This window comes from Seriola aureovittata, chromosome 23 (assembly GCF_021018895.1).
Source record: "Seriola aureovittata isolate HTS-2021-v1 ecotype China chromosome 23, ASM2101889v1, whole genome shotgun sequence".
Taxonomy (NCBI): domain Eukaryota; kingdom Metazoa; phylum Chordata; class Actinopteri; order Carangiformes; family Carangidae; genus Seriola; species Seriola aureovittata.
In genome coordinates, this window is record NC_079386.1 from 11,134,038 (window position 1) to 11,149,556 (window position 15,519).

The 15,519-nt window shown below is 42.9% G+C and overlaps 3 protein-coding genes across 3 annotated transcripts; 1 reads left to right on the top strand and 2 right to left on the bottom strand.

The window, feature by feature from the left end:
• Positions 1-1,221: 1,221 nt before the first annotated feature.
• Positions 1,222-6,901, bottom strand: LOC130164784 (uncharacterized). Its single transcript, XM_056369749.1, has 3 exons — positions 6,513-6,901; positions 6,349-6,419; positions 1,222-5,761 (listed from the first exon to the last, which is right to left on the bottom strand). Exons 1-3 carry the CDS (start codon positions 6,539-6,541, stop codon positions 2,880-2,882), a joined length of 2,982 nt encoding a protein of 993 aa, XP_056225724.1. The 5' UTR covers positions 6,542-6,901; the 3' UTR covers positions 1,222-2,879.
• Positions 6,902-7,050: 149 nt separating this feature from the next.
• Positions 7,051-8,645, bottom strand: si:ch73-335l21.4 (E3 ubiquitin-protein ligase-like). The gene is made up of 2 exons (XM_056369751.1): positions 7,918-8,645; positions 7,051-7,488 (listed from the first exon to the last, which is right to left on the bottom strand). Exons 1-2 carry the CDS (start codon positions 8,402-8,404, stop codon positions 7,427-7,429), a joined length of 549 nt encoding a protein of 182 aa, XP_056225726.1. The 5' UTR covers positions 8,405-8,645; the 3' UTR covers positions 7,051-7,426.
• A 2,398-nt stretch (positions 8,646-11,043) lies between these two features.
• On the top strand, positions 11,044-14,323 carry si:ch73-335l21.2 (RING finger domain-containing protein). Its single transcript, XM_056369750.1, is given in 3 exon segments — positions 11,044-11,265; positions 13,129-13,436; positions 13,439-14,323. Coding segments are annotated over 2 exon segments (645 nt in total). The 5' UTR covers positions 11,044-11,265; positions 13,129-13,213; the 3' UTR covers positions 13,861-14,323.
• Positions 14,324-15,519: the final 1,196 nt, after the last annotated feature.

Genomic DNA, 15,519 nt, shown 5'->3' on the forward strand with positions numbered 1-15,519 from the left:
AATAAACCACATACAGTATGTAATGCTGCAGGTGTTTTATCTTAGGTAAACCTACTGTATATATGTTGACCCAGCCAATAAAGCCCTGGATTAGAGTCAGTATACTGCAAGCTGCTTCTGCTAATCCCCCCCCCCTCCTCCTCCCCAACTTTCCTCTCCCCTCTTTCCTACATATAGTTTTTAGGGCAAAGTTAATCACTGTAGACTCAATAAAATTAGTTTACACACACAGCCATGGTCAAACTAAGTGGCTCCGACGGTCGGGTCCATCCGCTGCATGGCATGTGAGGTAATGTGATCCACAAATGCCACAGCCGACGCAACCATTTTCTAATGTATTTCCAGCTCTCTTTTCCTCACCGCCCCCTCTTTCACATAGTGTACTTAGCCAAACAAAAAGCCTTTCTCTGTCTTTCTCTCCCTCCCCTTCCCCTTCCTCCTCGCCACCACCAACTACCGCTCACCCTCACCCTCTCTCTCTCTCTCTCTCGCCTCATGAGAGAATGTTTGCCATGATTATGGATTTGTCTTTATTACAGGCTGCATAAGAAATTAGCTCTGTCACCCTGTCGCTGCTGGCTGGTCTGAGAGAAAGGGAGGTTGAATCTTTTTAAAAAAGAAAAAAGTGCCACATGGAGCGAGAGAGTGAGTGAGGGAAAACGAGAAGGGGAAGAAAGAGGAGGGCGTTTTTTTTGGGGGGGGTGCTGCTGCTGGTGGTGGTGGGGGGGTGGGTGGGCGGGTGACTGTGAGGACTCTGTGCTATATTTTCCTTGAAAGCTCCCTGAAAACCACAGACACATGGTACAGAATTCCCCTCACAGTAGGAGGGGGGAGGAGGGGAGGGGAGGGAAGGGAAGGGAAGGGGAGGGGACGGGGGCAGCTTTTGCAAGAGAACACCACACTGTCTGTGATCAACGCACACACACACACACACACACACACACACACACACACACACACACACACACACACACACAGGGACTTTTATACGTGAGTACACACACTAGGAAGAGAAGGGAGTGTGTGAACCAGATCCACAAACACTCGGCTGCAACAAAAGGCAGCACAGAAAGAGGGGTGGACTTTGAAGATGCCGGCAGGCCAACGCCTTGACATGCCAGCACACGGAAACCTCCAAACATCATATCACCTTAATACCTCTCAGTGCTGTGGGAAAGTGGAAGGCCCCACTTTCCACGGGTATTGGTAGGGTGGTGGTGGTGGTGGAGGTGGTGGGTAGTGGGTGGTGAGTTGGAGGGGTGGTGGGGGATGGCGCGTTAATCCAATGTACAATGTGTTTAACTTTGACTGGCAGATCCCACCGGCCCCTCCACCCTCTCCTCACTGTGGGGCCCCCTCCTAGCTGCAGATTGAGGACAAGTGTAGAGCTGGTATTTAGGTGGAGCTGGCTGACTGGGAAAAGGTGAAGGGTCAGGTTGGTGTGAATGGACCTGTTAGGAGCTGTGATCTTGGTTTAGCACGGACCCCGTGCCCTTGAAAACTGAACGCCCGGTTGACTGATTGATAAAGATGAAAGCAAAAACATCGATTTTGCTCTTAACTGTAAATTTTTTTATTTTAAGCTTAGAAAAACCAGAATCCATAACAATAATTGTGCGATTTATCTCGTCCTCTGGAGCTTGTTTTGTAAATTCCTCTTGATTTAAAGTTGTGTTGGAGCCCAACAGGGCACCACAGCATGAGGACTGCAACATCCTATACTTTAGGTCACACGTGGGATGATAAAATGAGTGAGCGTCGCCATCTAGTGGAACATCTGAAACCTCCTTTTGCTGTAAAAGCACAATCAGGTCACCATGGATGTGCTAATCCATAGCTTCAAGTTAATGCAGTTAGTGTTAACGATATAGATAAGATTACATCAGCATGTTCTTGTAATAGCAGCATAATCTATCTATCGAAATCTATAGGAACAAATCACATGATGACCTGTTTTCTTCAGTTACTCTTTGTATTAATGGCTTGGCAGAGTAAGAGAAAGACCCTCTCACTGAGGGGAGGATCAAGTTTTTCCATCTCGTAGCATGTTAAACAAGTTGTTAGAGACCAGCATGCTGAAACCCTTCCTCCGAGCTGAGATGGAAAATCTGTGTCAGCAGCACAGTGAGTAGCCGCTTGCCTGCCTGGGAATGAGGACACAGGGAATGGGAATACAATCAATTTATAAAAAGCCTCGCAAATGACCTTCCTTCACTTTCCCTCTTCATACTTGACATCACATTATGCAAAACATTTGCCAAATGAGTCAAAAGTTACGCTCATGAAGCCACGTTTTGACCTCTGTGTTTTCAAATAATTCCCAGCATTCCTTGTAATCGGTTAGTCATGCCAGATGAGTGGTTTTTACCACAGTGATTGAAGCAGCGGGCTGGTGAGCTGAGGCAATATCAGGAAAGAATTTGAAAAGCCACTTAATTTTCACTAATGAGTAGGGGCTTTGGTGATTGGTGATGGTTAGCATGGACCACAGAACTGCAGCTAATAATTATTTTCATCATCAAATCGATCGATTACTTAGTTTTATGTCTTTTTTTTTTAAATCGTGTTTGTTCTTATTGTAAAAAAACACAATGTTGTTCTGTTGTGTATCGTTTAAGGAGAGAATGACACTAAATCCTACCTTGTATAAAACATTAGAAAATAGTGATGAATAAATATAGTTGACAGTTGCCAGTGAACCAGTCCAAAATGTTGAACTATTCGAAATGATCTACTAATATAATGTATAATGTAGATTATAATGACACTAATTTGAACTTTGTCACAAAACATAGTAGCTCAGACTAAAGATGATTTTCCCCAAGAACAGAATCACAAGTGCTTTTATTGGGATTGTTCCTGTCACACATAATTCATCATCATTTCTCAGTATGGGACAGTTTCATTGACTTGAAGGAGATGTTCCCGGTTGATATTCGTAAGTAATCTAACTCCAACGAATCTTCACCGAGTCCCTGACTCTCTGTGGTATCAGTTGGCAAAACATCAGACAGATTAAAAACCCCACTTCCACTTTCTTCATTATCCAAGAAAGCATCAAATGTTTTCATTCCACCGTCATATTCTCTGCTTTTCAAACCAAACTGCATTTCCCCAGCACTGCTGAAATCCTCTACTTCATCTTTGGCATTTGCTTCAGGACTTCTGCTCGTGTTTTCCCTGCTCTGCACTCCACCATCCGGGTTTAAGGTCCAATAACCCACCTCTTCTTCCTGCTTGGTCACGGCTGTAGTATTTGGAAAATAAACCTCATCAGCCGGTGTGGTCGGTGTCTGGGGTGTAGCTCTGACACTGCTGAATGAAGCGCTTCCAAGAATATCAGCATATGTGACAGCTTTGACCCTGGCAGGGCGCGTGGGCAGCCTGACAATGGCCACATTTAGAGTATCATTGGTCAGAGAAGCAGACTCGTTGAGCTTTTTGCTGTTAATGTGTTTTCCTTTCACACGTTTCCCTCTCACCGTGCTGCTGGTGGATCTGTTGAGCAGACTCGCCTTCATTGCAACGGGTTTGGATTTGTTGGGCGTTCTTGGCGCAGACGCTTGGCTGGATTCAACTTTGAGGTCTCCTGCTGATCTGCAATGAGCTGAGGAGACTCTGTGGGTTGGCGATGCTGCAGTTGGATTTTGCTCAGTGTATTTCCAGTGTGTTTCCTTAGGCGCATTTCCAATTCTGTTTTGAACAGACTGAAATCCCAGGAAAGTGTAGATTTTCTGGTTCTTTTTGTATTTGTCTGGTGTAAATCTGCTGTGCTCGACTGGTTCAGTGCTCCCTGCAGTCTTTAGAAGTGGTTTAAAGTCTTCATTGCTTTGCTCATTCAGCTCATTTTGCCTCTGAATGGATATATTGCTGCTTTCTGCTTCCGTTTCACCTGTTTGATTGTACCATCTGCTGCTTTTGGTTTGCCAGATCTGCGAGCTCCCAGGTTCAAAACTTTGCTGGAGTGAGGCAGACTTGTCTGGTTTTCTGACTAAAGCTTTGGCTCCCTCAAGTGGTCGAGGGCCAAAACCTCTGAGACCATACATTCTTTTGTAGAACCTGACTTGTCTGTGATCTCGCTTGTTGTCCATACCGGCATCACTTTCAGGCAGCGGAGGCTGGACGGCCTTAAAACCGGATGTCAACACCCTTGAGGTAGAAACAGTTGTTGTTTGGATTACATCTAAAGAAGGTGGTGAATAATCTGTGCGTGTCCTCTCATGCTTTGCTGGTGTATGAATCAGAATAGATGCTCTTCTTTGGCCAAAGCTATACTTTGGCAACAAAGAGGGATGAATATTTGCAATTTTAAACTTATAGTCCTTTCCTTTATCGAAGCTGTGTCGTCGAGAGTTGGTCCTTTCACTGGAGGGGGGGATAGATTTCGCCTTCGCAGCTGACGACGGGGTATTTTCAAACCCTCCGATACCGTAGATGATTTTCGAGGATTGTGCCGGTTTGTAGCCATTCACTGACCCTCCTGCAGCTGTAATAACTGGGCTTCCTGTAACAGATTTCTCACTGCTAGCGGCGTAGTTATCCTGGGGAGCTGCATGAGAAATGGGGACAAAACTTTTTATGGTCTTGCCTTTCCCTGAAGCAGGATGCAAAGAGAGTTGAGCGGGAGGATACATGCTCGAGATGAGTTGATATCTGATAGATCTGTCTGTCTGACCACCATACTGGGCCACACTGCTGTTAAGATACAGTGGATTGGCATCATCTTCCTTGGTTGGAACTTTTTTGCCTAATTGTTGAAAATTTGAAGCAAATCTGCTGTAAACTTGTGCAACAGAGGGACTTTGCTTTTGTGGCATTGTGGTAAAACCCCTCAGACCACTTGAAGCTTGTTGCCCACCTGTAACTGTATTACTTGTGTCAAATGAGGTCTGGGAGTCCTTGAAGAGGTAAGACTGCACATTTTTGGGTCTTAGTGTCTCACTGCTGGTCACTGAGCTCAGCCTCTGGGAGAAATCTGTGATGGATGATGTCAGTTTTTCTGGGCTGGGGTTGCGTTTAATAACAAAGGCGTCCAAGCCGCTGCTGATTGATGGCGCATGAGAGACAGTTTGACTTGCAAAGCCGAGAAATTTGCTTGATTGAATCCCACCAGATGGACTCTGCGCTCTAACCGCAGAGAGCTCATTTGTCTCTTTATAGCCAGTGTAATGCCCTCTTAGAGTTGGCAGTGTACTCCAGTATTCACCAGCCTTTAATGGCCACGCTGTTTTATCTGTAGCCAACTTTGGAGAGACATTGCTAGGAGCTTGTCCTTGGCTGTGGGATTTCTGAGCATCTTTGTGGTACCAGACTTGTGAAGAAGTAGAGCTCTGATGAAAGGGGCTGCCAGCTTCTTTTTGAGACGATTTTGTAATGATCAGTGGGTATGAATTAAATCTGGATTGTGGCCTCTCAAAGCTCTGTCCCCCTCGCTGAGAGTGACTGGTAAAAGTGCTGCTCGCTGACCTCACCCCTCCTGCACCGTGACCTCTCTGCATTCCCGCTCGGGCCTGCCTGTCATCTGGGATGTTTTGATTGTAACTAAAGCCACCTCCTGTAAACCATACAGGGTTTGACTGATGGTCAATGATTGACAGTGCTTGTCGAGAATTCCCTGTCATCTCATTAGTTGCGGGTTGGAGTCCAGTTTCAGTTGGCGGGATACCAGCAGAGAGGGAGTGACGTTGGCTGTATGGACTAAACACCGATCTCAGGATATTGGGCTTCACTCCAGTATCCACTTGGGTTGCGATGGGACTGGCTACAGGTGGGAAAGAATGGGAAAATAAGAAATAATGTTTTCTTCCTTATAATGCTGGTAAATAAATCAATAGACAGTGTTGGCTAATATGAAGACACCAAAACAAAAATCTGGCATCAGGTTAAAGTTCAAGTTTAAATCTTTGCAGTTGTTACTTTATGAAATGTTCTTTTATTTAACACATTCCTTTGATATTACACCCTTGTTTTCTTTAGTTTTATTCAACTTTAAATTACCCTACCACAAAATCAGTTGGATTTACAAATTTGTTTACACAAGTTCATATGATTTCCCCTTAACTAACAAATGTATCTCTGCATTTTTGTGTCATTGCTGGTGGGGAAGTATAAACTCAGGCAGTATGTGTTCAAGGCATGCCAGAGAAAATCCCCCATTCTGCTATCATTAAAAAAAAAAAAAAAATCAACTGCGGTTTTATAGAAACAAACATATCAAACTCCATCTAACCCCAGTCAGCCAACATGTGCCTCATGACGTTGTTCAGAGTCATTAAGATGAACATTATCCCACTGAAACGGCATAATCTGCAGTGTTGGCCTTGCACATACTGGCCTGTTTACACTTACCTCTTGCAGCATCTGAACACATGATAAACAACATGACAGCTACACAGACGGGCAGGGAGACAAACACAAGTCTGCAGAGAAAAGAAAAAAAAAACACTCAAAGGAGTATCGTTGTAATTTATGAAAATCCTGTTTCTTGTTTGTGCAAAAGTTCTGCAGTTTACCTTGAGTAAAGAGCGATTTTGTGTGACATGGTGGACGGCTTCTTCCCAGGTTTGGATGAGAGTCAAAAGAAGATCAGAAAATAAGATGAACTAGTGTTGTCAATCTGTGTGTTTTACTCGTCAAACAAATGAGGCACTGAGGAGTTTTGCTGCTCTGTTGCTGGTTCTGTCTGATTGGAGGCAATGCTGTTCACCTGGTTTCAGGTAACCCACTTCCTGGAGCAGTCTGTGAAGGGTAGTTTTCTCTATTTCAGCCCATTTCATGCAGAATATCAACAACATATCTTTTCCTCCGTTGTATGTATTTATCCTTACTTCTCTTTGAACATGAGGATCATTTTTGCCTCTAGCTTGAATTTTATTTTGTAAAGTCTGCTGTTGTTTGGGTTGGATTGAGTTGTGTAATGTGTTACTTTCATTGTACATGCACGCACAAAGGCCAAACCTGGACTAGCGTATTTTCATTTTAACGATACACACACTGACTCACCCAAATTCCCATCCAAAACTCAGCATGCAGACACAGGAAAACTCAAAGTCAATTGAAACCAGAACTCATTTATTTTTCCTTAAATATGTAACAAATATGTCAAAAAATAAATACATTAATTAGAAGAATAAATATCAAATACATTTGTACATTAATGTAGCCCTGAAGTGGGCCCCTCTGACAACTCACAGACTTTCCTTTTTCTTTTTCCTCATTTGAGCAAAACAGCTACACAGTGATCCTCAGTTAAACAAGTGGTCAGAAAGCTGGAAAGACAGCAAATCATCTTGTTCATTGTCATTGTGTCTTCTCAGCAAGGTTACATCATCAGCATCATCATCGTCATCAGCATCAGCAGCAACAGTCCTTGTTGGGAGGAAGAACTATTGTCACATTGTCCAGGGTATCTGAGGCCGTAGACAGCTCAAAACATGTAGCAGGACATCATGGCAAAGTGCCTCAGGTCATCATTGGTGATACAGTTTCCTGAAGGAAAAGAGGACACATTAGAAAAAAGTTTTTGAAATCACTATTTCTTTTTAAATAAAACTTTCTGTTAAGTTTTGTACTCTGCTCTAAACTCTTTAAGAAATCAACAACATGGATGATTTGGTGAAAATGTGGTTCAGTTTACACATGAACTAAGCCTGAAGTCCTAAACTTTGAACTATATCACAAGTTATTTGTAGCCTGCTCTGTCAACTTTAAGGCGCTAAATAAAAATAAAAGTCTGTATTTACGACCTGCTGTTACCATGGTCACCATTACCAAACCCCGTTGTCAAGTGGCTCCCTTTAAAAACACCCTCGTGTTGTGCTCCACACACGCCCTCGTTGTTTGTTTAGCCAACAACATGACAACTTGTAAAACTAGTTATTAACATTTCTCACGAACCATCACCCGGTATCTACTTACTTTCTCGACGACTCTGCCGTGAGCTTTTCCCGCTAATCTTCCTCCAAACTTTCTTCCAAGACCGCCGGACCCTCCCACCTCCGGAGCCCGCGGCGGAGTCGCTCTCGTCGGCAGGAATCTCGGGAAGCGACGCTAACTCGTCATAACAGCTGTCTTGAACTTGACTGTCCAGTTCTACCCCCGGGTGGACATCCTCTTCCTCCTCTACGTCGAGGACCCCCGCGGCCAGCAGCCGCTCCAGGACGGACTCATCCACCCTGAGCTCGGCTCTCATCTCCCCCTCACTTGAGATGGATGTGGTTTGTCGGCACAGCGGGCAGACGATGAACCGGTCATCTCCTGGATGTGCCTCGGCGGCTCCCGGGGTTCGGGACAGAGCCAGGAGGCAGCTCTCACAGAAGCTGTGCTTACAGTGGAGCTCCCGGGGACACCGACGACCCGCGTTGTAGGTCCGGTAACAAATTCCGCACTCAAGCTCTGAATACATACTACTTTATTATTTTGTGATGAGCTGTGAGCCTTAACTCACTGATTGACCTCAAGGTGTGCATGGACTCAGGGCTGCCCTGACTTATACCACTGGGTGTGAGGAAGTGCGTAGGAGGAGGAGGGACTCCAAGTTTGATCTTGTGCCAGAAACGAAACGTCAGATTTGAGCCAAATAAACACGACCTATGACTCACCACGCTCAAAATACACGTAGGATACTGCCATGAAACCAAAGGGACCCGCACATACACACACACACACACACACACACACACACACACACACACACACACACATAGACAGACAGACAGAAACTTCCAAATAACTTTAAACATGTGGTGTTGGTTTTCATTTCTGAATCATCACACACACACACACACACACACACACACACACACAGTCAGGTGGAAGCTGATTGAAGACATTAAACTTATTCTATTGGTTAATCAGTAAATGTAGGATTGAGAATTGAGTTAAAAGTTGTATGTAAAGTTAAGTAAATAAGTGTTTCAGGTTGTTTCTTCTCAATATTCCCCTTAATATATCTAACTTGTCCTTATTTCAGAGGTGACATGTCAGGGTGTGTGTGTGTGGGTGACGCTGTGATGTCCCTCCCCCATGGTAATTCCCAAACAAACCCACCTCCTAGCAGTTGTTCCAGCCTGTATTCCTTTCATGGTCATTTCCGCTGAAAACTTGGCCAACAATCAAAACTCTCTCTCCCTGTCTGTGCTTTGTGCTTGTGAGTGTCTGTGTATTTTACAGCCTTTTGTTAACCGCTTTAAGGCCTACCCACTTTTTGCCTCCTTCTGTTTACTGTAAGGATGCTTGGTCATGCAAAACACAATTTTTTAACCTGAATTACAGTAAAAGGAAACTTTTTTTTCCCGAAAAGTGAGGAGAAAATTAAAGAGAAATGTGTACAGCTCGAGTGAAACCTTGAAGAAATTATTAACTTAGCTCTTTCGCAAGACCAGGTTTATGTGATTTGATTTAAAGTACATGCCATACACTTGTTCTTTAAGTTACAGCAGGATGTTTGTTCTATTATTGACAACTTATTCATTTATTCAGCCACAGTACATGTGGTGAAAGGTTGTTTTATGCTACAACAGATCTCTGAATTGATTGTGTGTGTCACAACAGCGCACAACATGTCATCATCACTCATAAAGTTAGTGCTGTAAGACGAGATAAAATCCAGAGTTCATGACACCACTTTCGGTGTTTTCCACCAGTTTTAATGCCTTTAAGCCATGTCATTGCCAGTAAATCAGTGATTAGTTGTCCATAACAATTTAATAGGTTTAAAAACAAGTGTATTGGTAGATTATTTCTTCTAACCTTTCAGGGGAGTGTTATGTCTTGCCAGCAGGCTTTTTCAAACAAGATATTCTGACATGTTAGAGCAGGAAAATCGCAGCTGTAAATAAAACTTGCTCGAACAATGCTCACTGAGACACTTAAATAGAACAGAGCAGTCTTTAATGTTATTACATGTGCTTTTTCTACGAAGTCAAGTCCAAATTAATCTGTCAATTACTTGCTTTCCTGTGACACCTCTCCAAAATGTCCAACTTTCCACGAGCTAAGAAAAGCTGCCTGTCTTTTTGTCTTTGTAGCTTTTAGCTCATATTTTGGGTTTTCAGCCGTACAAGCTAGTGGTGTCGCACTAAAGAATGAGCCCAGACTGAAAGATCTCATCAGCTATTGATGTGATTGTTGTGAAATGTTTCACAGACATTCATGGTCCCCAGAGGATGAATCCTACTTTTCTTCTGGCTCCTACAGCACGTGAAAGGTTTCATTTATGCAATGAAATATCTCAACATTTACTGGATGATGTTGCTACAAAAGTTGATCCCCTGATTTTAAAACTTTCTCCACATGTACAGGACCACATAATTCATCGATTCAGGTCTATTCTTTTATATCTTGTTGCTGAAAACTTACAAATCTGTATTCATCAGAGCATGACAGCATAAAGTAACCACAGAGGAACTCAAGGTAAGTGCATTGCCTCCTCCAGATATTAATCAATTCGAATCTCCCTTCAGTCAGTCTGATAGTGTAACAAATTATTATGTTGAAAATAGCTGAGTAGGCATCTAGCAAGTCTGCACAGGCCCGGCTGGTTACAAAGAAATCACTCAGAGTGCAGCACTGACTCATGTAACTTTATTTATCTGTCAATAATTCCCCTGTTACCATTGCAGCAGAACATTCACTCTGTTCTGAAAACACATGCATGAACTGTTCTGTCCCTGCAACACCCACTAGAATTAAAAATGTGCACTAGTGATCATTTGTATTCTGCAAAAAAAAAAAAATTTTTTTTTAAACATTATTAACAAAAAACTTCATTTTAAACATATAGCAAACTATTAATAATTATACCCTAGTCCATATTTTGCTGTTTTAAAGCTCCAACATGCTGACTGTGAGGAAGCCTTATAACATAATATATAAGCAGAGTAGGATTTACAGGAATAGAAACGACTATCTGTCTTTTTCTGTCTAGTATGCCCTGGTTACCTTCACATCACCAAGGGTTTAATTACTGCTCAGCAAACCACAGAGAAACCTCAGGGGAGACCCGACAGAGAGACGAGGACGAGTAAAATCAGGTGAGACGGAGCGAAAACAGGAGGTTACCGGTGAGCCAAGCTTAGACACGCAGTTAGAGAATATTAAGACAGATATTTAAGTGGTTAATGTGCACACAGAAGAGGGAGGAAGACGCTCTGCCGGGACGAGATCTGTACCAACACGTGAAGAAGTATGAATTGTTTGAGCGGAAGAACCGGGGTCAGAGGACGACATCAAAGTGCGCTCTGATCAAAGGGGTTTGAGTGCTGGGTAAGTGGCCCTCTTGTCTGCTTCTTAATGTGTAATGATGGAGCACTGCCAGTTTCCCACTGTACAATCACAGTGAAACTGGTGGCTGACATAGATACAAGAGGGTCCATTTATTTATACAGAGCAGCCATTCAGTGCTGGCTCCAGCGTTTCTCTTTCACAGCTTGTTTGTCATTAGATGTCATTATGTTTTTTTTTTTTTTTTTTGTGAAACAAAACACTTATTGTTGCTGTAAATCATACTTGAACCACTATTCAGCTCCGATTGCATGAATATGTAGTTTACTACTAAGGTTTCAGGCAATGTGTTGCCATGGATCAATTCAAAGGAGACCCCATCTGCTAAGCAACAATCCCCCCATGAGGTAGCATGGGTTGCCTTGTAGTTGTCCCATGTGAGCAACAAACAGCTACAAAAAAGTGTCAGTAAATAAAAGCAAAATCAAATGCTTTGTTCGGATCTGATCAGAGGACTAAATCATTTACAGAAATGTTCCTCTTGTCAAATACACTTGTGCTTTCTTGCTAAGAGTCAGATGAGAAGATTGATACCACTGTCATATTTGTCCCCTCAGTATGATGCTGGAGCCAGCAGCCACTTGGCTAATCTTACCGTTAATACTGCAGAGAGGGAGAAACAGCTAGGTAAACTCCGCCCATCCAAAAAACTGCAACTTGTTGTTTTACACTTTGGTTTTTGTATGTTTCAAACAACTGAGATATAACGGGTGAATTGAGCTTTTGAGGTGGTGGTAGGTGGATTTTGTTACTTTCGGAGAGAGAGCCACGCTAGCTGGTTCCTGCTGTTTCAACTCTTAATGCTAAGCTAACCTATGACATGCTAATTGGCTAAGCTAGGTTTATATTGAATGGTCAGATATGACAGTGCTATCAATCCTCGAAAAACTGTCCTGCTTAGAAAAACGATGAAATCAGTCGTTCCAGCAAATGCCCTAAAGCAACATGTTTAAATACGGTGACAGCGCCCCCTGGTGCCCCTAGGAATTCTGACTGTTGTCAACCAGGAGCAAAGGAGGAAATAGTGACAAAGCTCCTCTGAGCTTAACCAAGTACTTATTTTAACCTAAACCATGCACTTTTACCAAATTGTTTTTTTGCCTAAACCTAACCGACCAAACCTTAATGATAGTGTTGTCATATCATTAAACATATTTATTTTGTCGTTACGGGCGTCAATTCAGAAAACGCTTGTGGACATTGTGGCTGATCATTGTGGCTGATCATTGTATTTTGTTGTTTGATTTGGCATAGGCTACTTGTTGTGATGAGAGACACAACTAGGAAGAAAATATGGATATTGTCTCTAAAAATGTGGAACTGTTCCTTTAACTAAACATTTATTTGACTCTGACACAGCAGTTTACGTTCATTCAGCGTACGTGGGCCCTGTTGGTGTTGTGTCATTTCAAATGTTCCTTAGTGTTGAATTACTGACGTGAAACAAATGTAGGCTTAAATGATGAAAACAGAGTCGTGCTGACACACATATGCAGAGAGTATTCGTGCTGTGACTTATTACTTCCTTTCACAGCTCCTTTGTTGCTTTGCTTGTTCTTTATTTCCCAACTTCCTGGACACGCTCTGAGTGTCTTGCAAGCCAGCACACACAATATGGAGCAGGGGTGATTGTGAGTTCAGGGTGGGGGGCGGTTAGATGGTGGAGGTCTGAGTGGTTAAATGGATGAATGCTATGACTCATGGGCTGTGGAATCTGTTCATAAAACTCAGACGAAACAAAGCAGCATCCCTGGGGGAGCAGATGTTGATGTTTAAATGCCACATAACCTTCTGGAGTTCTCGTCGTCTCACAGACTCGAAGTTGATCTTGTTTTCTCTTTACAGATTTTTACCATCTTCTGTTGAAGATTCATCTATAATTTACATCTTGCCATCACTGAGCTCCCAGGCCAGCCCCCCCCCCCCCCCCATGACAGGGGATGTTGTACCAGCTCCCCAGCAGGGGGACCCAGCTGCTGCAGCACCCACCCCTGGGGAGCCAGGGGTGGGTGTGGATGTGGAGTGTCCCATCTGCTACCAGGAGTACGACCAGTACAACAAATGCCCCCGGATGCTGGAGTGCCTCCACGTTTTTTGCACAGAGTGCCTCCAGAAGATTCAACTCTGTCGCTGCGAGCCCCCCGACCCCAACAGCCACCAGCCATCCCCTGCCCCCTGTGCCGCCACCTCACCCCCTTAGAAACAGGAAATGCCCTCTCCTTACCCTGCAACTCCCGCATCCTGGCCAGGCTGCCCCCCGTGGCCTTCCGCCTGCCTGTGACCATGGCGACCCGCCTGGCCACGGTCACCCAGAGGGTAGTACTCTCCCTGGAGGGCGACAACAGGGACACCCGCTTCATCATCCTGCCCACCGTCAGCCTGAGGGTGCAGCAGATGCACCCGGACAGACCGTACGGCACGGCGCCAGGCCTTGTGGGTGAAGAGGAAGTCATACAGCAGAGCAAGAAGACGCTGTTCTGTGTGCAGCTGCTGGCTGTCATCTTCTGGGTGCTATTTGTGATCACCTGCGTGGTCGGGGTGGTGTTTGGGCCACATTTCTTGAACAGACAACTTTGATAGGAAACTGGTTTTTATCTCATTTTGTAGCAGATGTAGTTCTTGATATGAAGTCATGTAAAAAAAAACATAGGTTGACACATGAAGGTTTAGAGCACATAAAACACAAATTGTTTTTCAATTATATTTTTATGAATATATTTTTGACCACTGTGGTTGCTATTCACCCTGTAGTTATGGGACCTACTCATATTCTATTTGTTTTTTTTACTAGAATACCATCATGTATACCAGTCCTTCCTTACTGTACTGCATATCTGCCTCTCTTTCATTAATAGATTGATGAAGAGTTCCCTCTAGTGGTTTATATGGAAATGGATGAACTGAGCTCACATCCATAATATTTATTATTTTTGAATACTCTGAGGTACTGTCATTTATCATTCACGTCCATGTTTGCAGTTTTTCCCTGTCAGCTGATGATTGTACTACTAATGAAAAAAAAACTGAATAAAGCTGCTGTATATAACATTTGCACTGTGTCAGGTGCGTCTATTTAGAAAATTACAGAAAAACTGGGCAGGTAAATAATAGCGTCTGTGTGTGTGTGTGTGTGTGTGTGTGTGTGTTGTGTGTGTGTGTGTGTGTGTGTTTGTGTGCTGCCCCTTTGTGGTGTAAAATACAGTAAAAATATAGTGATGATGAACCTGCCTAAGAGGTCCCAACAGGCCAGATTAAATACTTAAGGACTATTATCTTTAATGATGGCATTAAATAATGTAACAATGCAAAGTGATTGTAAGATGGATGTGTTTTCCGCTGTGTATATGTTTGTGTGCATTTTTCTGTATGGGGCTGTGTGGATCTTTTTGTATTTGATAATGCTCATGGTTCATGAGTTCATTACATTAGATTATTTGATTAGATTTTTTGGGAGACCATAGTGAATTTGATTCAGAATGAAAATATTAACATTACTGAACAAATGTAAGCCTATATAAGCACAACTGTACCGGTCCCTCTTGAGTGCTTGTTTAATTTAAATTGAATTTTATTTATTTGGTGAAACACATTCTTTTTTTGGGAATATGCCTGATGTAAGTTTTGATACATACATTTGATACTAACCAAGACAGTTAAGACAGGTCCGTCATTACTACCTGAATTTTATTATGTCAGTTAAAATCGTGATTTAGTAGTGTATATCCCCAAATAAATGCTCAGTTCATTAAAGTAGCCTACTGCAACTCCAACCAACTCACAATGCCTTTGGGGTCTTGAAGGGTCTGGGGACCCAGGGGCAGTTGCTCCCCTTGCCTGGTTGGATCCATCCATGTAGTTCAGTAGAATTTAAGGGATTCATACTTGTACCTGCCTACTCTGTTGTACTTTTTACTTCATTGTGTTTATTGTCATAGTTCACAGACATGGCTGAGTAGCTATATCGCATATAACATCAATGTAAACAACGTTAATACTTATCAAAGTTTATGTTACAGTTTGAAAGAAAGATACAGCACTTTATTTTACATCTATTCATACTTAGCCTAATAATGCACCAATTCTGTTTTATTTGCTCAAGTGCAGTTTATTCATCCATAAAATCATGGAAATTATAGTGCTGTCACCCCAATCAAGCAATGTTGATCATATACCATGAGAAATAAATACTCATCAAATAACAGTCACATTCACATTCATTCACAGTAAAACAGGGAA

Bases quoted from the DNA above. Each gene is read 5' to 3' on its own strand.
- LOC130164784 (XM_056369749.1), bottom strand. From the start codon at position 6,541: ATGTCACACAAAATCGCTCTTTACTCAAG. The intron at 6,420-6,512 runs GTAAACTGCAGA...TTTTCTCTGCAG, and splicing joins AAAATCGCTCTTTACTCAAG to ACTTGTGTTTGTCTCCCTGC. The intron at 5,762-6,348 runs GTAAGTGTAAAC...TCCCACCTGTAG, and splicing joins GTGTTCAGATGCTGCAAGAG to CCAGTCCCATCGCAACCCAA.
- si:ch73-335l21.4 (XM_056369751.1), bottom strand. From the start codon at position 8,404: ATGTATTCAGAGCTTGAGTGCGGAATTTGTTACCGGACCTACAACGCG. The intron at 7,489-7,917 runs GTAAGTAGATAC...CTTTTCCTTCAG, and splicing joins ACGGCAGAGTCGTCGAGAAA to GAAACTGTATCACCAATGAT.